Source organism: Capra hircus, chromosome 28 (assembly GCF_001704415.2).
Source record: "Capra hircus breed San Clemente chromosome 28, ASM170441v1, whole genome shotgun sequence".
Lineage (NCBI taxonomy): Eukaryota > Metazoa > Chordata > Mammalia > Artiodactyla > Bovidae > Capra > Capra hircus.
In genome coordinates, this window is record NC_030835.1 from 36,045,265 (window position 1) to 36,072,379 (window position 27,115).

At 42.4% G+C, this 27,115-nt stretch overlaps 1 protein-coding gene across 1 annotated transcript in view; it reads right to left on the bottom strand.

Annotated features, from left to right (window-relative positions):
• The window catches only part of ACTN2 (actinin alpha 2), a 77,567-nt gene extending 59,207 nt beyond the window's left edge, over positions 1-18,360 (bottom strand). Inside the window, exon 1 of the mRNA XM_018042499.1 lies at positions 18,029-18,360. Coding sequence (XP_017897988.1) covers positions 18,029-18,154 — 126 coding nt within the window. The 5' untranslated portion in view covers positions 18,155-18,360. The remainder of the gene's footprint in view (positions 1-18,028) is intronic.

Here is a 27,115-nt window from a genome sequence, read left to right on the forward strand (position 1 = left end):
GAAAGTCTTATTATATCAAACTTAACTAACCCTTAAATGTTTAAAAAATAAAAAATAAAAAGGGGTCTATAATCTTGTCTCCCAAAAAATGGCTCACTACTCATGAAAATCCTCACTACTGAAGAGGATCTAAAAATAGAACCTGGCCAATGGGTGCCACTTGAAGTGGGGAGGGTAAAAACGGCTTTCCCAGCCCTTGAAAACGCAGTCCTAACCAGCCCTGGTTTTCATCATGAATTTTAGGCTTCAATCATCAGGTTTATCAAACTGACTTCCATTTAGTCCCTGGATGTTCAAAATAGGTTAAAAAAAAAAAAATGTGCTAACGATCCTCAAGGCTGCCTAATGGGACAACAATGCTTTTCAGGTTTTAAACAAAGCCAAGTCTAGCCCAGACTAATTCTGGTTTAAGGAATGATCTGTCTGATATATGGAGTCTCCTTCATAACTCCCAAAAAGAATGGGACAGATTAAAGTCATGGAATTTGGAAAGAGGAAATAGCTAAATAAGGTACTGTAGGGAGGTTCAAGAGGGAGGGCATATATGTATACCTATGGCTGATTCTTGTTGATGTTTGACAGAAAACAACAAAACTCTGTAAAACAACTAAAAATTAAAACTAAATAAATACTAAATAAAATAAAAACTAAATAAATAAAAACTAAAAAATAAATAAAAATCTAAAATAAGAAGGTACTTTATGTTAGGAAAAATCCGAGCTCCGAAGGTCAAGTGGCGCGCTGTCTACCACGCCCCTTCTACACTGTTCTGCAGCTCACCTATCTAACCAATAGATGAGCGAGAGCAAGGCAGACCGGTTCCTTTCTGCAGACAAGGAATGCCTTTTGTTCGGTTCAGGGACAATCCTCCTTGCTCCCATCGAAAAGTTATCTGCCGATATTTGGACATTAGTTTCAATACTCCTAATCTATAAATGTACAACTGTACTTCAGATTCTGTTTTGAACCAGCTGGAACACCTCTCCAGTTTTCCCATGAGTTAGTTAAATATAATCTTTAACACGTGTTTATGTTTTCTGCTTATATGAGAGTCGTGATTTTACCTTTACTTAAGAACTGTCTTATAGTTTTAGAGTCTTTCTTCTAAAAAGAGGTAAACATTCAAATGCGCTAAAATAGTCACTATTCCAACCTAAAATTTTACTGATCTGATTTTGATGAAGGCCAGTAGTAATCAATGCACAAGAATGATATCTACAGAAAACAAATACATGGTTACCAAAGAGGGATGAGGGCGGGGGAGTGATAAGTTAGGAATGTAGGGTTAGCAGATACAAACTAATATATAGAAAATAAATGACAAGGCCCTACTGTAGAGCACAGGGGACTATAGTCAATATTCTGTAACAAATCATAATGGAGAAGAATGCAAAAAGAATGTGCTAATATATATACACATATGTATGGATGTGTAACTGAATCACTTTGCTGTATACCAGAAACTAACACGATATTGTAAATCAACTATATTACAATAAAAAATAGGAAGGACGTGAACAAAAATGTTACAAAAAAAGAATGAAACACTGAACTAACTGGGGTCTATCACTCACTGACATTAACGACAGTACACTTCCCTTGTCCTGTGAAAACGACAACTGTCAGAAGTCTCAGCTTACTGCATTCCTTTTTCATTTCAATCCCAATGTGTGTCCCCGTGTTCCCTCTTATACAGATCACCATAAATAATATTGGATTTGGGTTGAATTATTTAGCACTTTTCTCTGTGTCATAAAAAAATCATACATTTCTCTAGAAGCTAAAGTATATTTCCATCTGTTAATCCCTTCCCCACTCAAGAAAATTCCCTACAAACACTTTATTACCACTTATAGGAGTCTTTATTACTCATTCCCTAATTCTTCCTTTTCAGCTGCAATTACTCATCTTTACATCTCTATAGCCCTCAAGAGAGAGGCAACCTAGCAAGGACATCAGCAGTTCTCTGAGCCACAGACCAGATACTAGTTTGCAATCCAAACTACCTTTACTTTAATTCCAAGGGATGTTTTTCAATTCTTGAGAGAACAGACTTGTGGACACAGCAGTGGAAAGAGAGGGTCGGACAAATTAAGAGAGCATCATTGACAGATATACATTACCACGTGTAAAACAGCTAGTGGGGACCTGCTGTATAGCACCGGAAGCTCAGCCTGTTGCTCAGTGGTGACCTAGATGGGTGGGAGGGAGGCTCAAAAGGGAGGGGATATAAGTACACTTACAGTTGATTCAACACTGCTGTATAGCAGAAACCAACACAACATCGTAAAGTAATTATCCAATTAGAAATACATTTTCTAAAAAGTTACAGCATTCTGTCTTCCAAAGGGCAGTTAAATGATCTTGACGAAACTCCCCATCTTAACTGTTAAATGGAAAAAAAGAAAGTTAGGATTAGCAATATGCAGTTACTTCCCAAACAATTTTAGGACTGGAAGCATATGCAAATCAAATCAAATACCCATAGAATCAAAGTTCTGGTCATTTTTGTTTTAAAGTATTAAAAAAAAAGGTATGTTCAAAGAACCACATGAAAGCCACTGATGCCTGGTCATCTGAGCTTAAAGATTTCCTGAGGCCAACAACCTGACTTAGCCTCTGGCTGGGAGTTGCGTGGGGTCACACCTGCCTCCCCCAAGCTGGCACAACCTTGGTGAAGAATTCCTTTGAGGACTTTCTGGTAAGCAAGCATTTAAGGCTCCCAACAAACAGCCTTACATATGATTGATCCTGAGCTATGCTTCCCAAAATAACTTGTTCCCTTGGAGCCTGGGTAATTATGAGCAAGACACGGCTCTGGGTCAGGGCAGACCCAACAGTTCCTTGGTTACAGGCAAGAGCAGCATTCATTGTACTTTCATGACCCTCTTCTTGAGGATGAATTCAAGCTTAAAGAAAAGCTTACTGATGTTTTCTCCCCCTCCCCATGCCCCCCTCCCAGACCATCCCGGCAACTGGGGAAGCAGCTTGTTCTACCCAGACAGCAAAATAAATATACTTTAATTCAAGTTCACCATACTGTTACTATTTTCAGGGACCCAAATAAATGGTTGCCTACACAGAAAAATTAAAAGTGCTTATTTTGAAGGAAATGGCTCTCTGGAATACGCCACATGCTTTGTGCTGGTGGTTTGAACCCTAGCACGGTTCTAAGTGGGTAACAGTCCCCAGTCAGCTCCATCCACAGGTTTGCACTACATACAAGGAAAGCTCTGGAAAGCAGAAGGGCTACGAAACAGGGAAGCTGGGCATTTCCAAAGCTCCTGCCACTGGAGGGAACCAGGCTGGCACTTCCTCCATCAAGAAGTTCTTCCCTAGGGCTCATGCTGAGGGCAAAGTGTTCAAAAGTCTTCATATTCTAAGCCATGAAAAGACAATATATATTACAGTATAAAACATAAATATATGCTTTTCAACTATGGCCTCAAGTCATCTAGCAGGCAACATGACAAAATGTTAACACTAGTTTTCTCTATGGTGTGACTATAAGAATTTTCTCCTCCATATTTTCTGTAATAAAGACATATGACTTGGGCAATTATTTGAAAATGTATCTCCAAAAAGTAGTTTAGGAAAGCCTATACAATCTGTTAGGTTAGATTCTCTGCCCTTCTCTGGTTAGCTGTAATTACGCTAACTAGCTTTACTTTCCTCAGCCTTCGTCATCCTACCTGAAAAAGGAAAGCGACTTACACTGGACATACTCTAGCAAGTCTAAATATCTGAAGTTAATCACTTGATAAAGTGCTTCTTCAAGGCTTTTTTTTGGGGGGGGGGTAAGTTTCACAGTAGAAATCCCTAGTTCAGTATCACATTTTAAAATGTGATATAAAATAGATAAGTGATAAGAATCTACTGCATAGCACAGAGAATTCTACTCAACACTCTGTAATGGCCTATATGGGAAAAGAATCTTTAAAAAAACAAGAATGGACATATGTATATGTATAACCGATTCACTTTGCTATATTCCTGAAGCTAACACAACACTGCAAATCAACTATACTCCAACAACAAAAAATGCCCCGTGGAGAAGGCACACACTGTCCAAGTCCAAGGGCCATGGAAGAGAAATCCTTTGGAGTCCTTAGTATCTAGTTACCCAGACACCAGTGACAGCAATAGACCCACGGTCACCCCCCAGGTATTTCTGACAGCAATTTCCCTGCTTCCTGACCAAGTCCTTAAAGGACTCCCACGGCGACTACTCTGCCTCTGTCTCATCACAGAAGGGACAATTTCACATTAAACATAATTTTATCCCACATTAAATATACATATTACCACTTTACTATCAGACTTTCAAGTCTCTAAAGATATGTATAATTTTTTTTAAGAAAAAGACTTAAGCTGTCATAAAAACAAACTTAGAGATCTGACCTTGGAAATAGGTCCAGATATTTTAATAATGTTTCACTCAGATTTTGGGGGCTTCTCTGGTGGCTCAGGTGGTCAAGAATCCACCTGCAATGCAGGAGACCTGGGTTTGATTCCTGGGTCAGGAAGATCCCCTGCAGAAGGGAACAGCTACCCACTCTAGTATTCTTGCCTGGAGAATTCCATGGACAGAGTAGCCTTGTGGGCTACAGTCTATGGGGTTGCAAAGAGTTGGACACGACTGAGCGACTAGCACTTTAGGATTTTTATTTACTTTTATTATTTATTTTTTACTGTGCATGGGCTTCCTCTAGTTGCTGCAAGTGGGGGCTTCTCTCTAGTTGCGATGTGTGAGCTTCTCATTGCTGTGGTGTCTCTTGTCGTGGGTCACAGGCTCCAGGGTGCATGGGCTTCAGAAGCTGCAGCCCAGAGGCTCAGTAGTTGCGGCTCCCAGGCCCCAGAGCACAAGCTCAATAGCTTTGGAGCATGGGCTTAGTTGCTTGAATCAGGGATCAGGGATTAAACCCATGTCTCCTGCATTGGCAGGCGACCTCTTTACCCTGAGCCGCTGGTAAAGAAAATCTTAATTTTCTAGACGTGCAAAATCAGCACCCTTAAAGTCTAGCACATATTTTTATCAAACTATCTGAGGTATGAGCATAAATACTACTTACAAGACTACACAGACGGTATACAAACTACCAAAATGACAACGGTGATGCGGATCTCAGAGGGAAACCTGGCCCACGGGAGGCCTCCAGTAAGGTCAGTGGGCCCGTACTGCTCAGACATAGGGCTCACTCCCACCGCTGGCTGCAAGGCTTGGTCTTCCAAAGGATTCATGAGTTAGAAGACTCAGAAATTACTGGGCTGTGATATTTAAATCTGTCGAAGTTTTAGAACTCTCATTTCACTAATATTCGCATTTTTTCAACTTCAGAAATAGGCCAGAACTTTCAGAAAAGACATTATTGTCCAATATACAAATTATTTGGGCCTCAATATTATCGTAACCTTCTCTGAAATGGCCTTGTGTATCTCCTCTGACCAGAGTGACCACAGAATTTGAAGTCTAAGCTGGACCATCTCTGAGGGTCAAAGGTGACACTATTTATAGTTACTAGAGCCACAGCTGAGGTTGTCTCGGGAAAACCTAGATGAGGGGGTCACCCGACCTCTGGGATCAATCTCCCCCTGTTCCTCATTTCCTTTCATAAAGAACTGAAAATCTGAGAGATGGGCATCATTCTATATGCCTTCAACTAGCACAGTGTTAAATGTCTATTACATCTCAATAAAGGTGGGAAACAAACAAAATGAATCTTTGCAAGGAAGGAGGTGGCCTGGAACTGCTACACGCAGATAGTCCCTATCCCTTCCAGGCCTCCCCTAGAAATTCACATACCTAAGCAGGTGAGGACCTGACCTATGTCTAAATAAAATCTCCGGAAGCAGTCTTGGCAAGACTGCCCCTAAAAATAATCTTTCCCCAAAGACATGTTACATGTCTGTTCGACTCCTTCCTCTGGCTCTCTTCTGGGGGTGGTGGAGGAAATAAAGATGCCGAGGTATCAAATTCAGCATCTTCAGACACTGTTCCCACCTCGTGTCTCAAATTCAAGCTCCCCACTCAGAGCAGTAAAAGCAATGGTCACAGGAGTCAAACCAATAAACCTGAAGGAGGCTATGGGATCAATGCATCTGATCAGTTTGCAGCAAGAGAAGAGAAATAGCCTTCCAGTACTGCCTTCTCACATGGGGCCACAAACTACGTGAACCCATCCACCACGTTTACAGGATGTTAAAAGACTTTGCCTCTGCCAATAGAGGTTTCTTGGCACAATTTTGTTCTCTTCCCCTTCCGAGCCTGAAATTCACCATTAGGGTTCTTCTTGGAACTAGGAATAAGACAATAGCATTATTGTCTTAGAAAGGTCACTGTTAAAATATTGATGATCCCCTGGACACTCCTGGTGGTCCAGTGGTTAAGAATCCACCTACCAATGGTTTGATCTCTGGTCCAAGAAGATTCCACATGCTGTGAGGCAACTAAGCCTGCGTGCTACAACTACTGAAACCTTTGTGCCTTAGAACCTGTGCTCTCTGCAACAAGAGAAGTCACTGCCATGAAAAGTCTGCACACCACAACTAGAGTGGAGCCCCCACTTCTCACAACTAGGGAAAGCCTGTGCACAGCAACCAGACCCAATGCAGCCAAAAAAGAAAAGTTAAAAAAAAATTGATGATCCTTGGAAAGGCAGGTCTTGCCTAAAAATCAGACAATCATAACATAATCATAACCCTGTGAGAAATTATCAGGGGAGCTAGGGGTTAGGAGAGGTGTCCAAGCAGAGCAGGGAAGAGGCCTGGATGGTCAAAAGCAGGTAGCAGGAAGCCTGGGTCTGGGGGAGGAGCCAGAACTTTCAAAACAGGGAAGGTAACAATTGGCTCACTTGGCAGTTTTGCTTCACAATTTTGTTTAAAGAATAAAGCATCTGTTGAACATAACTTTTTTTTCCTTTTAGGATTGCACATCCCTGGTAATTACTTCACAATGTACACATTTATCAAAACATGTGGCATAATAAATATATACAATTTTTCACTTCTCAATGACACCTCAATAAAGCTGAGGTTGGGGGAAGAGCCGGGCATCGTTTATTTGTGAAACTTGCCCGTAGGGTTCAGAGGGATTCACTATATGTTCTCTTTGCTTCTGTGTATGCTTGAAATTTTCTATAAGTTAAAAATAAATAAAAGAAAGGCAGGATATTTTCAATGTAAAGTGAAGGGAGTCCTTGGCACTGCCACTGGCCAAATGTCTATGGAGCCCGAGTCTTGGCGAGCATCCTTGTCCACTAAGACATCGTGTCTGCAGGAAGATGGCTCTAATCTACACTCTTGCCTCTGGAAGTCTCCTTTTCTCATTCCAAAAGGGAACTGACTCAATTACTTAGGCATCCTGAACTCCAGTTTCTTTTTGGAACTGTGTCAGACAGACCAGTGGTTAATTCCAAAGATGTGCCCTTAGTGGCATGTCCAATAAGCCTCCATTTGAAAGATGCAGTTGGCTTCCCTGTGGCCCCTGTGCTCCTCCTCTGGCATTTCTGTGGGACGGAGTGATTGCTAGAGCCTGACTATGGGAAAATCTTGGAAGGACAATATCTTCCATGTCTCAGATTTAGTCTTCTCATTCTCATCAGATAGTCCCCCTCAGAAATTAAAAATCCAGACACACACCCCCTTTTAAACGGGGGTTTGGGGGAGCGATGCATTGGGAATCTGGGTTTAGCAGATGCAAACTATTATATTTGGGGTTGACCAAAAAGTTCATTAGAGTTTTTGCATAAGATGCTATGAGAAAACCTGAATGAATTCTCTTATCAACCCATATTTTGGTTCAGTCCAATATATAATGGATAAACAACAAGGTCCGACTGTATAGCATAGAAAACTATATTCAATATCCTGTAAGAAACTATAATGGAAAAGAATATGAAAAAGAATATATGCATATAACTGAATCACTTTGCTATACAGCAGAAATTAACACAATATTGTAAATCAACCAAACTTCAACAAGGTAAATCTTTTAAAAATAAAAATAAAAGCACCTCCTCTGGAGTTAAGTCACCTGGATACAAAATTCAGCTCTGCCACTTGCAGATCAAAATACACAATAAAATAATTAGCACCTCTGTATTTTATAAAATTTTGATTGTGAAATATATCTTTGTAATACAGACAAAATTCTGTGTATATTTCCTAGCTACCACTTCTCCACCCTCAACCACCCGTAGGTGGGTTACTTAATCTCCCTAATGGAAAAGTAAGAATCACAATACTCATCTCTTAAGACTGCCATGACATTGGAATAAAATAATATGTATGGTTAAAACACTGCCTGGAAATTCTCTGTAAAGAGCTGCTTTGCCCTATAACAGTGAATAGCTTGGAATACCAGGAACCATGTGCCAAGTCCCCTTCCCCTCTTTTTTTAATCCACTAGCAAAAAGTCCATATTTTAAAAGATCATTTTTACTGTCTTATTGGAATATTTTTCTTTTATTGTTATACTGAAAAAACAAATATAAACAAGATTAAAAAAAAAACTTGAAACAAAACACCGGAATGAGGACCACCATTCATCTCATTTTAAAATTTTATAAACAATAAAACAGAAAAAGTTGGGACTTCCTTGGCAGTCAAGACTCCCAGAGCTCAGTCTTTCTCTCCTATAACAAAACCCACTGTGTATGCAGGTTTCTATTATGGGCACTTTGAATCACTCAAATGAGACTTGGGGATTATAAAGAACCAGCATGACCAGCAAGATATATCATATTCAGAGCCATGAAACAACTCTCAATAAATTTAAAAGGATTTAAGTCTTACAAAGTATCTCAGACCACAATAGAATTAAGTTAGAAATCAGAAACAAAAAGCCCTCCAGAAAATTCCCAGGTCACTGGAAATTCAATAACACATTTCTAGGTAACCTAAGGGTGAAAGGAAAAATCAAAGGGAATATTAGGGACTTCCCTGGCAGTCCACTGGTTAAAACTCTGAGCTTCCAATTCAGGGTGCGTGGGTTCAATCCCTAGTTGGGGAACTAAATCCCACATGCTGTATGGTGCAACCAAATAATAATAATAAACAAAAACAGAAAAGAGAAATCTACCTTGTGGTTGAATGCTACATTTGGTATGTTAAGATGAAACTAATTCTTTTCAGTCATGAAACTACTTCTCTTAATAATCCTTACAGATTTGCAACAAAGTCTTCCTCAAGAAGGCCCCGCCTTGGCCACTCCAGTTGCAGAAGGATTTTGTCACAGACTTGAGCACACACCACAAATAGTTTCTTACAGCTTTTCACTTCCTTTGGAAACCATAACTTATCTCATGAGCTAAAAGAGCTCCCATTCCACGGTGCCAAGTCCCTGGGTTTCTGTTCTAGCAACTAAACCAACTCAAATGCCAGATTCAGATGGACTGGCAAAGTTCCAACAAAACACCAAGGTGAGATTTCTCCAGGAAGGAAAGCAAAGACATTTCGACAGTTTGAGTGGTTCCAAGTCATCCAATAAATGCATGTTTTCATCCAGAAAAGCAATGCTTCCGCATTTCGGTAATTACTGCTTCCTGCAGGAGCCCTCGATGTTAGCTCACCTCAGCGTCTGCCAGGTACATCTTCCACTTCCCCCTCCTAACAGTTTCGAACTTGGCCTCTGAGCAGGTAACTCCTGCATGTAAATCTCTAGGCTTGACCTTTCTTTTCGATATTTCCATGGGCTGTCAATCCCTCAATCCAAACCTTTCAATTTTAACTGCTACAGAAACCTAACCACCCTCTTATTTTCCCAGTTGAATACCAAAGGCGCTAGAGATAAGACCAGAAACAAGCTGATTTCAGTTTTATGGTCTTGGTCAAATGCTGTACCTCGAATACAGTGGGACAGTAGCAGTGATACAGTGGTTTTATAGGGTTGAGCGATAAGAAACTGCAGTTTGGGGAGGTCAAAATGGTTAGTGTCAAAAATTTCCTATGGTTCAACCTAATATGTACAAAATATCTTAAAATTCTAATAAAAAGCAATGAGATTATCTCCTAAGTAATTATTATCTTCCCATCCTGTTCGACTATGATAAAGTAACTTAAAAGACCCCTCATGACTCTAAAAGATAGGATTTCTTGATTTGCCAATCTCAGCTATAAGTATCTATATATGATGCAGTCATATGTTCAATATCAAATGCTGCTGTCATTTCCCACCTCAATCTCATAGTCACCTACTTGTCCACTTGACCCTCGCAATTACTAAAAAAAAATAGTTTTTTTACTAAGATAGCAAGCCTTTTCATGTTGTAACAGACACTAAGAAGAATCCATTTTCATTATACAGTAATCTCTAGGAATGATGCCTAATATTTAACCCCTAGCCAAAACAAACACAACTCAAAGCATGCTAACTCTGTGGTCCTGGATTTGGCTTATACCAAGACTGTCCCAGGCAGATTCTTTTCCAGGGTCCACACACTCTGCAGAATCACATGCATCTCTTCCCTATTTTCTAATTCTGCTACTGTGAAGCCTGGCATGTCTTCCAAAAATTCTTGTTTTACCAGGTTTTACACACAGAAAAACAAATTTAAATGTATATTTCTCTGTCTAAATGAATTTGGAATTTTATTACACGGGTAGATGTTTTCAATCTGGACAAAAGAGTCATGTGAAATTAAATCTAGGTTATCAGAATTTTGTTCATTCATGGGGTGACACATTTTATTATCATTTAAATATATCTACATGTATGGTTTTATTTTATTTTAAATATATCTACATGTATGGTTTTTTTTTTTTAATCTCTAAATTGCAACTTTTAAAAAACATTAAGCAGTTTCTCTTTCTAGGATCAGTCTTGGAATAAGAACTATGTCGGAGAAATCCATCATTTGTGGAACTTGAGAAAATGCTTTGAGAAAACAGCTTTAAGGAGCATTAAACATTAGTGTGAGTTGGATTTAATACATCAGTAGCTCATGGAGTTACAAAGGTTGCAAAAAAAATTATTAATAACTGTACTAAATTCTTTTCCAAAATATGACTAATAATTTCTGTACTTCACAAATGTGAGTGCAGACTCTGAGTAGGCCCAGGGGACCAAATAAGAGCATCTGCTCACGGGAGAGACCAGGAGAGCATCTAGTGAGCCATGTTCTAGCGCAGGGGCCTGAGCAGGAAGAGCTCCCAGAACCAGGAGGAGGCCGGACTCCGATATAAGCAGAGGGACGAACTAAAAACAACATGATGACCCCAAGGACCCTTGGGGTAAGATGAGGAGCAGACGGAGGATGGCCTGGCCTCCCAAACCCCTGTGAGAGGTCTGAAAGGCCTCCCTCGAGGCAATAAAGAACCGCAGAGGGAGACTTCCCTGGGGGTCCGGTGGTTAGAATCTGCCTTGCAACGCAGGGGACATGGGATCAATCCCTGGCTGGTGAACTAAGTTCCCATGGAGCAATGAAGCCTGCAAGCCACAGCTAGAGTCATCGCGCAGCAATGAAAAATCCCAAAAAACATGTCAAAGGTCCGTGTGCCACTCCTAAGACCCAAGGCAGCCAAATAAATAAATTTTAAAAAAGAACCACGGAGCAGCTTTAAGTAGAAATACACGACCAGGCTTGTGTTTCATAAAGATCACTCCTGCAGCATCAGGGGGACGAGTCCGAGCACAAGCACGGAGTGTGGAAGGGTGACAAAGCAGAGGCCACCGCCCCCATCCAGAGACTCTGAAGGGCCTTCAAGCACATGGTGGAGGAAGGGGCAGGGTCTGGGGGACTTTAGGAGGTGGGCTCCACAGGGGCTGGGAGAGAGGAAGGGCTCGAGGCTAACTCCCAGGTTCCCCACCTGAGTGCCAGCGAGGAAGATGCTTCCAAGCCCCGTGACCAGGAACCATGTAGAAGGGGCTCTGGAAATGTTCTCCGCTTCATCTGTGAGCCAGTCCCTCCTCTGTGCTTCTCACTCCCCTGTCTCCTGAACTATGCTGCAGGCCCCTTAAGGCCTGGGATGGAGCCAACTCCATGCTCTAACCCTGGTCCCCAGCATGACTGTAATCAACAGCTGCCAAAGAACGAATGGCCACACTCCTGCTCCACTTCCATTCTGCTCTTCAGTACAGGTTGCAAGGGAACAATCTTCTACTGACAGTTTCTGCTCAAGGAAATTGTGGGTGGGGGGGTATACTGAGAGGTGTGTGTGCAATTGCTCAGACAGGTGCTTGTGTAAAACACAGACCCATCTCTTGTGTCTGAGATGTTCCTGCCTGAGAAATTCGTCTAGCACAGTAGTTAGCAAGCGATTTCCCCTCATCTTTGCTTTCTGTTCTTTCTGGAAGAACTAGTCCCGTTCCCAGGGAAACAGTGGTACAGTTCTGACTGTCCTCCAACGTATTCCGTGTCAACTCCTCTGCTCGTCATGGGAGCACCCCCGCCCACCCCGGAGCTGCGCCTTCTCTGTAGGTGTCTCCCAGCTGCAGCAAGAGACTGCAGGGCATTCTGACAGTTTTCTGAAGCTGTGTTCATTAGGTTTCCCAGCTAAGAGTTCCATTCCTCCTCCCACACTCTCAGAAAAGCTTATTTGGGGTTCAAGTTTCTTCCTCGGTGAATTAGGTTGAAGGGTGAAGGGCAGACTCCAGGACATGTCATAGTACCTAAAAGAAGGTGAAGAGAAAAAGACTGATTTCTCCACCTTACAGCTACTGCACCTGTGACTCTGCATAGCAAACCAAGGACACGTTGAGAACAACAGCCACTCTGGGGGCAGAGGTCTCTTAGGGATCCTACAAGATCCTGTCTTATAAGCCTGCCCATCATCAACTCTCTCTCGACATCAATGGATATCTGAAACTCCAGCCCTCTCTTTAGGCAACAGCCACCTGGATGCACGACTGGCCCCTCAGCACTCGGCCCCCTGCATCCCGTGAACGGTCAGCTTTCTGCCCAGACACATCTCCTAGTGGAGAAGCAGGTACTCCTGGTTAGTTTTGTTACTTGTCAATATCACTATCTTGAGTTTTAAGTCCAGGAGCTCTAATGGTGAGATCATGTCTGCTTAATTGGATTTATACAACAGCCTGCCAGGGAACCACATGGGGTTATTTAATACTTTTTATAATCCCTCCTGATCTCTCTCAAATCAATGCCTTCCTCAGAACTGCTTCTAATCCTCACCACTTGAAATGTATAGTCCCCGTAAGGAGTTCTACCTGGATCCTCCACCTCAGGCGCTTACCGACTCCCATTTATTCTGCAAACAATAAACTACTGGAAACGTGGCTCCCCCTAGCTAAAGCATTCCCAATAGCACTCTTGGAGCTCGAAGTCCACACTCACCCTGGCATCTCAGGTCGTCTATAACCTGGTTCCCCAGTTTACCAATGTAATTTTCTCTCTGAATTTGTTTTTTATCTATTTATTTTTAATTGGAGGACAATTACTTTACAATTATTGGGTTGGCTTCTGCCATACATCAACATGAATCAGCCGTAAGTATGCACATGTTCCCTCCCTCCTGAACCTCCCTCCCACCTCCCACTGCATCCCACTTCTCTAGGTTGTCACGGAGCACTGGGACTGATTCTGCATCTTTGGCTTCAGTTAAGCTCCTCTCTTCTTCACACTTCTTCAAACACATCTTGAATAGCAGAGACGTCAGCAAGCACATCCATTAACACGGAGCTGAGTGTCTCGAGGCCCGACTCCCGGTCTGGCCACTTGGTGACTTTCTCATCCTCCCCCACCCCACCCCTCTAGGTCAGATGTGACTGTACTAATGTCACTGAACTGTACACCTAAAAGTGGTTAAAATGGTAAACTTTATGCTCTGTACATTTTACTTCACACACAAAAAAGTACATCCAAATCACTAAGGAACAAATAATGTGTTTCTTCTTCCCTCGAAAGTCCAACCACAATACTGATTACTATCGACACTGCTTGATGAAATTAACAACTATTGGCTGCATAAGGATAGTAATAATATTTACATTTACAGATCATTGTGCAGTCTACAAAGCCCCTTCGATGGAAACTAGTTTGACCATTTGATTCTGAAAAACTATGAGGCAAGAAAGACAGGGAATCCCTTATTTGTATTTTCCAGATGAAGAGACACAACTCTAAAGGTTTAATGACTTAATTATGGCCAAACAGAGGGTACCAGGTGGAGTTGAGGTCCATCTAGGGCTCATGAATTTGAGACACTTCACAGGCCCTTGGTTTCATCATTCACCTTGTTGGAACGATTCTCTCCTTTTCTTCCCCAGGAAAAATTTCTGCAGGAGTGTACTCCAATGTGCAGGGTAGAAGAGCCCGCACCTGCATCCTAAGCCAACAGGTGCTCATCAGAACATGGAAAGGGGCAACTGGCAGTTTCTGAACTCTCTATTTAATCTGGACCTGTGGGCAGCTACTCCCACACAAGTGTCCTTCCACACCGCCTGACCCCACATGGCAACATTTTAGTCTGATGGCAGGACTGACAGCCGGTGCACTGAAGTGAACGGTGAGCTGGTCCATCTAAACTGTGAATACACAGAACCTGAATTTCTTTAGAAACAATGAGAAATGATCAGAATTCCGAATGTGGAATAAGTGAACAACTCTCTTATTGACAATTAACAGATAAGTGTATTGATCACCTAGCTCTTACAGATTAAGGATGGAAGAAGACTTTATTATCGAAACACACAGTCACTTCCTTAAAAGGCCTGTTTTAGTCTTGCAGGGTGGTGAAGGACAGCACTCGGTGCCCACGGAGATAGCACACATATTCAGCATTGCTGCTCTGACAAGTCACCTCCCAATTAAGCCACTGTTGAATTAAAGGCTGAATGTGCTCTTTGCTTCCAAGAGAAACTTATTTCTAAGCACCAAAGATCTAGAAGTTTTAAAAGTCCACTGAAGAGAGCCCCATTTACATGAATACAAATATTCTCAAATACCCCTGGAAACAGCAGGGGAGAACACTGAAGCACCTGTATACACTCTTGCTAAATTCAACATCTTCTAAACTGTGGCGAGAGCATGGTGCATCCTCAAAAAGCTGAAAGCGAATTATTGCCACAAGAACCAGAGATTTCACTTCTTGGTACACAATCCAAAAAAAAAAAAAAAACAAAAACTGAAAGCAAGGTCAAGAAAAGGTATTTATAAACCCATGTTCACAGCACTATTTACAATAACCAAAAGGTAGAAGCAACCCATGTGTGAATCAATGAATGGATGGGTAACCAAAATATGTGGTCCATACAGTCAGTGAATTATTATTCAGCTTTAGAAAGTAAGGAAATTCTGACACATGACAGAACATGGATGAACCTAGCAGACATGATGCTAAGTGAAATCAACCAGACACCAAAGGGTAAACAGCGCATGATTCCAGGAGGAGGTCCCTAGGGGTCTAATTCATAGAGGCAGAAAGCAGAAAGGTGGTTGCCGGGAGCTAGGGGTGGGGGCAATAGAAAATTATTGTTCAATGGGTACAGAGTTTACTGGGTTTTTGCAAGAAGGAAAGAGTTACGCAGACTGACTACACGATATGAATGTGCTTAACACCACTGACCTGTACACTTTAAAACAGTCAAGATGACAAAATTGATGTAAAAACAAAAAAAGAAACCTCTCCTCCCACGCACACAGCGGTATACTTTCACTAAGTCCCTCTGTAGTGAGGAATTCCATGCCAGAGGGCAAGGATTACCACAGTCCAGGAGGCTCTGTGAACTGTGGATATAATTAGGCCCCACATCCATTATAACACTACAGACGTCATCATGTGTTACCAGCATCTGTTGACAGATCTCATACCCGGCATATCACTGAAACGGCAAGTGTGGAGAAGGTAGCCCACAATAGAAACAATGGCATTTTATCCTTGTCCTGTTCCAGCAGTTTGGCTCATAGGACATAAATAGAGGCCACTGCTCTGGCTGCCGCGACCTCACAGCTCAGAACTATTTCACTGCCTCGAGTGGGTTCTCTACAAAAAATAGAGGATCTTCTGGATCTGTTCAGGTCCATGTCCTAATGGAAAGCTTCCTTCTGTTTTGTTTTTCCCTAATGTCACAACACAGCACTCAACCTACCTGAGAAAAAAAAATTAATTCTCACTTTTTAGCATTATTCTGTACTAGGACCAGGACATATGTCTGTTTTTCAATAACATATTTCAAGTGTTATACAGTTTTAATAATATATTCACATAGGAACCCCAAACTTTAAAAAATTACAATAAGGAAATTATATCCCCAAATAGAATGTATTAAAAATTATATATAATTATACATTATATGCAAAATAATTAAAAACTATGTATACAAATATATATATTATATACATATATGTATATATGACAAATGACATATGTCTATATGGCTTTTGGAAATTAAAATTAACTCACCCTGTACTGTCATTTAAAAAAAATCAACAGAAACTGTTGTGATTAGACTATTACTTTCAAAAATGATGGGCAGACTACCTATCATGAGAAAAAAAGAACAATCTTTGCAAGACTTAAAACTTAAAAAAAATCCATGAAAAGAATGTAGTAATCAAAACCATGGAAAACTTTTTTAAAAAGAAACACACTGTTAAAAATTAAAGCAACGATTTAACTTCTTTCTGACTGATGATGCATCCATCAGCCCAGATGACACAATAATAATAAATAGTAATAATCCTCAGGCCAGCTGTTTCCCTCACAATAAGTCATTTTAAAAACTGTAGAAGGTCTGAAATTTTATTCTCCTCTGTTGACTCAACTTCCACTTATTACTCTCATTCCACTGTTTTCAAGGAGGTAGGGACTCAGAGGGAGAATGAAACTAGCTAAACTGGAGCTTTCAAATAAATAATTTATTAAGTGATCTTAACAGAGAAATGACAACAAAAGAAAAATCTGGATTTGAAAATATTTGGTTATTTTATAAATAACCAAAAAGCCCTCTAAAATGGTTATTTGATATTCATCCAAATATGAGACCTCTCTGCTTCTGTTTGTTAGGAGTATGGGATGTGTTTCCTGCAGCCAGACACTTATTCACCAGGCACTATCAGATAATCACCCACTGTGGCAGCTACACAGAGCATTCCCATGCACACATATGGTCAACAGACGTTATCCACTTAAAAGCAGGCCCTTAGAAGGGAAACCCACTTTGCCCCACCCCAAGAAAAACAGGGGGTGAAAAAGCAGAGGGCACTTTGCTTCTGCCAGGACGCTGTCATCAGAAGGTTGGGTGAACAGGTCTGCGCTGGCATCCCTGACCCGGCCAGGCTCTGCGCCCAGTCAAACGGAGGCGGGATTTAGCCTCCTGGTGAGCAGTCGCTAGAGTTCTAGCCAAGGGGATCAAGAAGAAACCTTGAAATAGTGGAATGTTCCACTGGGCCCCCAGAGAGCGCCAACGAAGATGAGCAGGGAACTTTCAGGGCTGGCTGACTCCCTCGTCCCTGGTGCTTACCTCAACGAACCATAAATAGAGTGTGAAATAACTTTTATGGGTGAACGTCTGGTGATCATACAGCATCCCTCTCCAAGAAGCCCTAGAACATTTAATAAATGATTTCCAGTTCTTCTTTGGGGCAGCCCTGTGAAAATCGGTATGAAGCTGATATGCATTTGACCTCTTTTATTTGGGGAGGGATAGGGCGGGCGTTACTGAACACAACGGGAGCAGGAAATAACTCTCTGGTGAAGATCACAGACTCGAGGGGTCAGGAGCCGACCTGAGACTCTTTTCAGATTCTGGTCTAACGCGGGTTAAAACTGAAACGCCCGCACTGCTCTTCCCTTAACATTTTTCGTTTTGTAACTCTTGTGTGACACACGCGCGCACCCACGCACATGCGCGCGCGCACCCACGACGCCCGGTTCCGTGACCGTCCCTGGACTTTATCTCCCCTCTCTCGGGGCACCCAGGCTTCGAGGACACGGGACCACAGAACCCTCCATCAAGCGCCCTCCCGCTAGTCCACCCGGTCGGCGGCGACCCCTCGCGGGCGGCCCCCGGGTAAGGGGACACACGGACAAGCAGGTCGAGCCCGCAGACGGTGAGCACGCGCCCCTGGCTGACCTTCCTCTGCTGCTTCTCCCAGGCGGGGTCGAGGAGCAGGTCGCGGTCCCACTCCTCCTCCTGGATCATGTACTCGTCATCCTCGTAGACGTAGTTGTACTGCACACCAGGCTCGATCTGGTTCATGGCGCTCGGTGGTCCGGGCGGCGGCGCGGCGCGCGGGGTCGGACGGGCGGGCGGACGGGCGGAGCCGGCGAGGCGCGGGCGGCGGGCAGGCGGGCGCGGGGTGACCTTCGCGCGGTCCTCTCGGGGCGGTACGCTGGGCGCTGGGTCGCGGGCGAAGCACCAGCTCGGGCTCCGAGCGGCTGCCGCGCCGCTTAATACCCGCGCCGCCCGTCACGTGGCCGCCCGGCCGCGCCCCCGCCCCGCCTGGGCCTCCGCCCGCGCCCGCCAGCGTCGCCCCGAGCACGTGCTGGCTGGCGGCGGGGCCGGGCGACTCGGGTCCGCACGCCCGGTGCTACCCCAGACCTGCCGCACGGCGAGCTGAGTCCACCGGCACCAGCCCACGCCTCCCATCTACCCTGAGGCTTATGGAGCCGCAGGACTTGGCGGCGCCCAGGTGGGTTCCCCTGGTGCTTGGGTGTTCGGGGGTCAGAGGACGGACACACATGGCTTGGGTCCCTGACCACCACCCCCCAACCCTACCCCACCCCCCGGCACATCTGTCTTGTCCAGCGTATTCACGTTTGCCGTGTGTTCGCACATATTCCTAAATTCCACACACACCCCCCTAAAAAGTAAAGTTCAGAAGCTACAGACTCCCTTTTCTTCTTACTCTCCTCCCTTGCCCTTACCTGGGGAAATCAAGGCAAAGGACTTGGACCAACCGTGTTAAAAAGTCAGGAACCAAACCAAAGGCAGAAAGTGTCTGCTCTCACCTGCCAGTCATAAATTTGAAACGACTGACAATGGAGGACAAGCAGCCAGCTTCATGTTACGTGTTCATCTCCCCTTGATGTGTTGCACTTAAGCCTTTTCATCCCTACAGTCCTGGCTGGCTGCTTCCTGTCCCTTGTGCCCCTGTAGGAACCAAGATGAGGTCCCCTGAAGAGGAGGTTGCGTTAGGCCCTGGGAATCCAGAGGGCGACTAACAGGCCAGGCACTTGCCTCCTGCAGCTTATGTCCAAAGTGAATAAAAGTTGCCCACAGGCTACATAACTGTGGTTCAGGGCTACTAACCTGTTGACAGATTTCAAGCTGAAAATATGCCTGGATTTATCATTGTTCCTTAGAATTTTTTCCATCACTTAGTTTTATTGTTTTGAGCTTTCTATCAAAAGGCTTTGACAAATTCACAAATACATCATGCTAATATTTTTAAACAACATGTTTTTAAACAACACTTCTACTAAAATATGAACTCTGTGAGGCCAGGGATTTAGTCTCATTCATGGCCGTAATCCCCAGAAATTAGAAATATGGCTACCATATACCATACACTAGGTGCACAAGTATTTGTTGATGAAATAAGTATCCTTAGAAACAGTGACTGAGCTAATATGCTGGGGTTTAAATTTAAAATTTTAGTTTTGGATTAAAATCATAATCTCTCAATAAGTTTATGAGTAAATTTTAACTATTAGAAATAGGACCAACAACTACAAAAACTGTTCATATTAGGCCTTGAAAATTGTGGGGACCTCAATCCCAGGGATGGCAGAGCCTGGTGGGCTGCCGTTTATGGAGTCGCACAGAGTCGGACATGATTGAAGCGACTTGGCGGCAGCAGCAGGTTCCAGATAAGAGCTATTAAAAGACATCAGATTTACAATCCTGCCTGAAACAACTAAAATCTGAGGGGAAATACATTAAGCAAAGCATTTTAAGACACTGACCATCAGGCAACGAAGGATAATGATCCTTGAGAGGCAGAAAACAAATAGCATGTGTATTATGATTGTCCCAGATTATCACCTGGAAAAAGATTCCAAGATGTATCATAAAGGGAATAAAGGGAACGCAGGTATAACTCAGTGAACTGTGAGTTCAGAGAGACCAATGCAGCTAGAATTTGCAAGGCCAGTTGCAGAAGAGGAGATGGCTGCAAAGAGCGAGAACCCTGGAGACTTGCAGAGGGTCTCCCTTGAGTCTGATCAGTGAATGCATGGGAGAAAAACATTTGAGGTCAGGAAAGAAGCACCCAAAAAGATTAGAAAGAATGATGGTTACAATTTACAGAAGTCTAGGAATAGTTTCCATTTCCATTAACTAGAGGGGAAAACCTTATAATTTACAGAGCATCAGATGGAGTATTCAGAAGTGAGGGAGGGCTTGGGAAAGAGTCTTCAGGCTTAAACTAAATGACGCATACTGGTTGTTGTTCAGTCTCTCATTCACGTCTGACTCTTTGTGACCCCATGGACTGCAGCACACCAGGCTTCCCTGTCCCTCACCGTCTCTCGGAGTTTGCTCAAACTCATGTCCCTTGAGTCAGTGATGCCATCCAATATCTCATCCTCTTTTGTCCCCTTCTTCTCCTGCCTTCAATCTTTCCCAGCATCAGGGGTCTTTTTCAATGAGTCAGCTCTTTGCATCAGGTGGCCAAAGTATTGGAGTTTCAGCATCAGTCCTTCCAAAGAATATTCAGTTTTTTTTCCCTCAGGATTGACTGGTTTGATCTCCTTGCAGTCCAAGGGACTCTTGAGTTTTTCTCCAACACCACAGTTCAAAAGCATCAATTCTTTGGCACTCAGCCTTCTTTAGGGTCCAACTTTCACATCAGTACATGACTACTAGCAAAACCATACCTTTGACTATATGGACCTTTGTCGGTAATGTAATGTCTATGCTTTTTAATATGCTGTCTAGGTTTGTCATAGGTAGATGTATTGGTGCTACTTGAAAAAGCTCCAAAGCAAGATCTGAAAGAGTGGAACTATTTCCAAGTCACATAATTGCATCCCAGAAGAAAACTTAAAAATACACATAGGAAAACAAAATTGTTCAACGCTTACCAAGGTAAAAATTGCAGTTTCTGGCACCTATCAAATATTACCAAGTATGCAATGAAACAGGAATGCATGATCCATAATGAGAACAGTGACTTAAAACTGATCCAAAATTGACACATGATAGAGTTAGAAAAGAACACTGGAAGCAACTATTACTGAATTCCATGTACTCAGGAAGCTAGAGGAAAGATTGAACATGCTATGCAGAGACATGGAAGATTAAAAAAGAAAAAACCCAAATTGAATATCTAGAAATGAAAGTACAATCAGTTCAGTCGTTCAGTCGTGTCCGACTCTTTGCGACCCCATGAATGGCAGCACGCCAGGCCTCCCTGTCCATCACCAACTCCCGGAGTCCACCCAAACTGATGTCCATCGAGTCAGTGATGCCATCCAGCCATCTCATCCTCTGTCGTCCCCTTTTTCTCCTGCCCCCAATCCCTTCCAGCATCAAAGTCTTTTCCAATGAGTCAACCCTTCGCATGAGGTGGCCAAAGTATTGGAGTTTCAGCTTTAGCATCAGTCCTTCCAAAGAAATCCCAGGGCTGATCTCCTCTAGGATGGACTGGTTTATCTCCTTGCAGTCCAAGGGACTCTCAAGAGTCTTCTCCAACACCACAGTTCAAAAGCATCAATTCTTCAGTGCTCAGCCTTCTTCACAGTCCAACTCTCACATCCATACATGACCACAGGAAAAACCATAGCCTTGACTAGACGGACCTTAGTCGGCAAAGTAATGTCTCTGCTTTTGAATATGCTATCTAGGTTGGTCATAACTTTTCTTCCAAGGAGTAAGCGTCTTTTAATTTCATGGCTGCAGTCACCATCTGCAGTGATTTTGGAGCCCAAAAAAATAAAGTCTGACACTGTTTCCACTGTTTCCACTGTTTCCCCATCTATTTCCCATGAAGTGATGGGACCAGATGCCATGATCTTTGTTTTCTGAATGTTGAGCTTTAAGCCAACTTTTTCACTCTCCTCTTTCGAATAGCGCGTGGCATTCGCACAGGACCAGGTGGGTGCCTGCCCCAATCCCAGGACTGCAAATACATTCAGTTCACAGAGCATTGAGTCGAGGACCTAGGAGGGTCTTTATATATAAATATTTTTAATTGCCATTTTAACCATTTAAAAATGATTTTCTTTCTTATGGCTGTGCCAGGTCTCAAGCCTATTGTGCTCAGGCTTTCTCTAGGTACAGTGAGCAGGGGCTATTCTCTGGTTGGTGCACAGGTTTCTCATATGGTGGCTTCTCTTGTTGAGGAACAAGGGCTCTAGATGCATGGGCTCAGTTGTTGTGGCCCACAGGATAAGTTGCCCCAAGGCATGTGGGATCTTCCCAGACCAGGGACTGAACCCATGTCCCCTGCATTGGAAGGCGGATTCTTAACCACTGGACCACCAGGAAGTCCCTAGGGAGATCTTACTTCAGTAGTGTAGAATGAATTAGTCCTAGACAAGTAGTAACATGGACTTAATTATTTCTAGATTAAGCCTAGAATGACCACTGCTCTTCCCTAAAAAAATAAAAAATCATAAAGCAATCACAAATTTATAAAAGCAAGACTCAAAAGGGTAAAACTGTTTCCAAGTAACTGTTTCTAAGTAACTGAACTACATCACAGAGCAAAGCTCAAGATTTATAAAGACGCAAAACCATCCAACACTCAGCAAGGTGAAAGTCACAATTTCCAGCACCCAATCAAAGATTCCCACATGTGCAAAGAAGCAGGAAAACACAACCCATAGTGAAAATAGCAAGCAATTAAAACTGACTGAGGGCTGACACCGATGTTAGAGGTAGAGGTAGAGGTAGAGTCCAGAGGGTTCCCTGAGCTGAGGACATGAAGCTGAGAGTCCAGGGAGACGAAGGCAGCAAGTGTTCATAGGATAAAGTATCAGAGAGAAGGCCACACACAGAGAGAGGGCTCTGGGCATCTTCTGAGTTTCCCATCTGAGTGCATATTACCTCTAAAAACAAGGGGAGGAGGTGTTAGAAAGTGTTTTTTTTAACTGAATGAAGATGAAAACAATATATCAGAAGTTGTGGGGTGCCATTAAAGCAGTGTTTAAGAAGGAAATGGCAACCCACTCCAGTATCCTTGACTGGAAAATCTCATGGACACAGGAGCCTGGTGGGCTGCAGTCCATGGGGTCACGAAGAGTCAGACACGACTGAGCGACTAACACTTACTTAAGGGGAAATTTATAGCACTAAATGCTTATATTAGCAAAGAAGGATCTTGCATTAATAACCTCAGCTCTTACCTTAAAAACAGAAAAAAAGAACAGACTTTAAAACAGTTATAATAACTGTATTCCATATGTTTAAAAAGTTAAAAACAAAATGGAGGATACATATTTTTTAAATATCTAAATGAAACTTCTAGAAATAAAATGACTTAAATCTGAGATAAAAGTATGCTGGATGGGATTAAGAGCAGGTTAGAGATTACAAATGAAAAAAGTAGCAAATTTGAAAGTATAAAAATATAAAATTATGGGGACTTTCTTGGTGGTCCAGTGGCTAAGACTCCACATTCCCAGTGGAAGGAACTTGAGTTCAATTCCTGGCTGGGGAACTAGATCCCACATGCCACAACTCAGAGTTTGCATACCACAACTAAAGATCCCACATGCGGCAACTAAGGCCCAGCACAGTCAAATAAATAAATATTTAAAAAAATAGAAGCTATCCAAAATGAAATAGAGACAGAAAAAAATAATCCAGGAGAATGAAAAGAACTTTAGTGACTTTATTGGGGGGTAATCTACCGTGGGTCCTGAGTATGACTGCACATTCTTGCAGGTATGCTAAAATTGCAGAACCCCAGCTGCTTTATTTACCCAGGCTATTTCTCACCGTTATATTTGCAGTGAGCAGTCTTGACAGATGAGGTAGCATTCACCCTCAAACAAAGAGCAGTCTTACTTCTGCTATGAAGGTCTCAAGTCGCCAAGCTCAGTATTCCTCTCCTATAACAAAACCCGCCATGGGGACAGGCTTCCAAAAGGGGTCTTTGAGTCACCCCAGTGGGACTTAGGGATTATGGATAACTACCATGAACAGCAAGATAGATCATATCCAAGGCCATAAAACAACTTTGATATAAATTGAAAAGGATATATAAATCTTACAAAGTATGCTCTCAAATCACAATAGAATTAAATTAGAAATCAATAACAAGACCTCTAGAATATCCCCAAATATTTAGAAATTCACTAACACATTTCTTGGTAACCCAAGAATGAAAGGAAAATTCATAGGGACTTGCAGGGGACCCCAGTTCAATTCCTAGGTCAGGAAATCCCCTGGAGAAGGGTTGGGCTACCAACTCCAGTATTCATGAGCTTCCCTGATGGCTCAGATCGTAAAGAATCCACCTGCAATGTGGGAGACCTAGGTTCAGTCCCTGGGTTGGGAAGATCCCTGGAGGAGGGCATGGCAACCAGTGTTCTTGCCTGGAGATTCCCCATGAACACAGGAGCCTGGCAGGCTACAGACCATGGCGTCACAAAGAGTCAGACATGACTGAGCCATTTTCAACTTCAACAACAACTGGTGGTATAGTGGTTAAGACTCCGAGCTTCCACTTCAGGAGGCAGGGGTTCAATCCCTGGTGGGAGAACTAAGATCCTGCATTCCATGCCACTCGGCCAAAAAAAAAATTAAAAATAAAAATCTAAAAACAAGGGGGAAAAATAAAATAAAATTAAAATTAAAAAAAATAAAAACAAGGGGGGAGGTGTTAGAAAGTATTTTTTTAACTGAATGAAGATGAAAACAATATATCAGAAGTAGTGGGGTGCCATTAAAGCAGTGCTTAAGGGGAAATTTGTAACACTAAATTCTTATGTTAGCAAAGAAGGATTTTGCATTAATAGCTCAGCTCTCACCTTAAAAACAGAAAAAAAGAACAGAGTAAACAAAAAGTAAGCACAAGAAAGAAAAATAATAAAGATCAATGTAGAAATCAATAAAATAGGTAAAGCAGAAACCAGCAGACTTAAACCTGGTTCTCTGAGCAGATCAATAAAGTCGATATACTTCAAGCCACATTGTTCATCAGGGAAAAAAACATAAATTATTTATATTGGGAATGAAAGAAGTGGCATCATTACCAATTCTATATACTTTAAAAATATAATATGTGAATACTATTAACAACTGTATGCCAATAAATTCAACAGCTTAGATGAAATGGACAAATTCCTTTAATGACACGAACTACTAAACCTCACTATTAAAGAAACTCAATTTTTAGTTTAAAACACTCCCCCATACCCCCAGCACAAGCACACAAAACCTCTTAAGGCCCCCATGTTTTCAGCAGGGGATTCAATCAAACATTTAAGAAAGAAAGAATACCAATTATACATAACCAGGAGACTGAAAAGAAGAGACTGTCTCCCAACTCATTCTGTAAGACCAGTATTGGTCTGATACCAAAGGTACGTTAAGATGTTCCAAAAAAAAAAAAGAAAACTGCGGATCAGTATCTCTCATGAAAATTGATGCAATAAATTTCCACACAGTTTTATCAATTGATCCATGATGATCAAGTGGGATTTATTCCAGGAATTCAGGATTGATTTAAATATTTGAAGATCAGTTAAGTTAATTTACCCTATTCAGTTCAGTTCAGTTGCTCAGTCATGTCCGACTCTTTGCGACCCCATGAATTGCAGCACGCCAGGCCTCCCTGTCCATCACCAACTCCCGGAGTTCACTCAGATTCATGTCCATCGAGTCAGTGATGCCATCCAGCCATCTCATCCTCTCTCATCCCCTTCTCCTTCTGCCCCCAATCCCTTCCAGCATCAGAGTCTTTTCCAATGAGTCAATTCTTCACATGAGGTGGCCAAAGTACTGGAGTTTCAGCTTTAGCATCATTCCTTCCAAAGAAATCCCAGGGCTGATCTCCTTCAGAATGGACAGGTTGGATCTCCTTGCAGTCCAAGGGACTCTCAAGAGTCTTCTCCAACACCACAGTTCAAAAGCATCAATTCTTCGGCACTCAGCTTTCTTCACAGTCCAACTCTCATATCCATACATGACTGCAGGAAAAACCAGAGGCTTGACTAGATGGACCTTAGTCCGCAAAGTAATGTCTCTGCTTTTGAATATGCTATCTAGGTTGGTCATAACTTTCCTTCCAAGGAGTAAGCGTCTTTTAATTTCATGGCTGCAATCACCATCCACAGTGATTTTGGAGCCCAAAAAATAAAGTCTGACACTGTTTCCACTGTTTCCCTATCTATTTTCCATCAAGTGATGGGACCAGATGCCATGATCTTTGTTTTCTGAATGTTGAGCTTTAAGCCAACTTTTTCACTCTCTTCTTTCACTTTCATCAAGAGGCTTTTGAGTTCCTCTTCACTTTCTGCCATAAGGGTGGTGTCATCTGCATATCTGAGGTTATTGATATTTCTCCCGGCAATCTTTATTCCAGCTTGCGTTTCTTCCAGTCCAGCATTTCTCATGATGTACTCGGCATAGAAGTTAAATAAGCAGGGTGACAATATACAGCCTTGACGTACTCCTTTTCCTATTTGGAACCAGTCTGTTGTTGCTTCCTGACCTGAATACAGATTTCTCAAGAGGCAGGTCAGGTGGTCTGGTATTCCCATCTCTCTCAGAATTTTCCAGTTTATTGTGATCCACACAGTCAAAGAAAGGCAATGCCAAAGAATGCTCAAACTACCGCACAATTGCACTCATCTCACATGCTAGTAAAGTAATGCTCAAAATTTTCCAAGCCAGGCTTCAGCAATACGTGAACCGTGAACTTCCTGATGTTCAAGCTAGTTTTAGAAAAGGCAGAGGAACCAGAGATCAAATTGCCAACATCCGCTGGATCATGGAAAAAGCAAGAGAGTTCCAGAAAAACATCTATTTCTGCTTTATTGACTATGCCAAAGCCTTTGACTGTGTGGATCACAATTTACCCTATTAGACTAAAAAGAGAAACTATATGATCATCTCGATAAGTACAAAAAGGCTTTTGACAAAATCCAGCATTCATTGTTGATAAAATCCTCAGCAAATTGTAATGGAAGGGAATTTCCTGAACCTGAAAAGCAGCGTCTATTAAAACAAAAAACAAAAAACTACAGCTGATATCATTCTTAATTT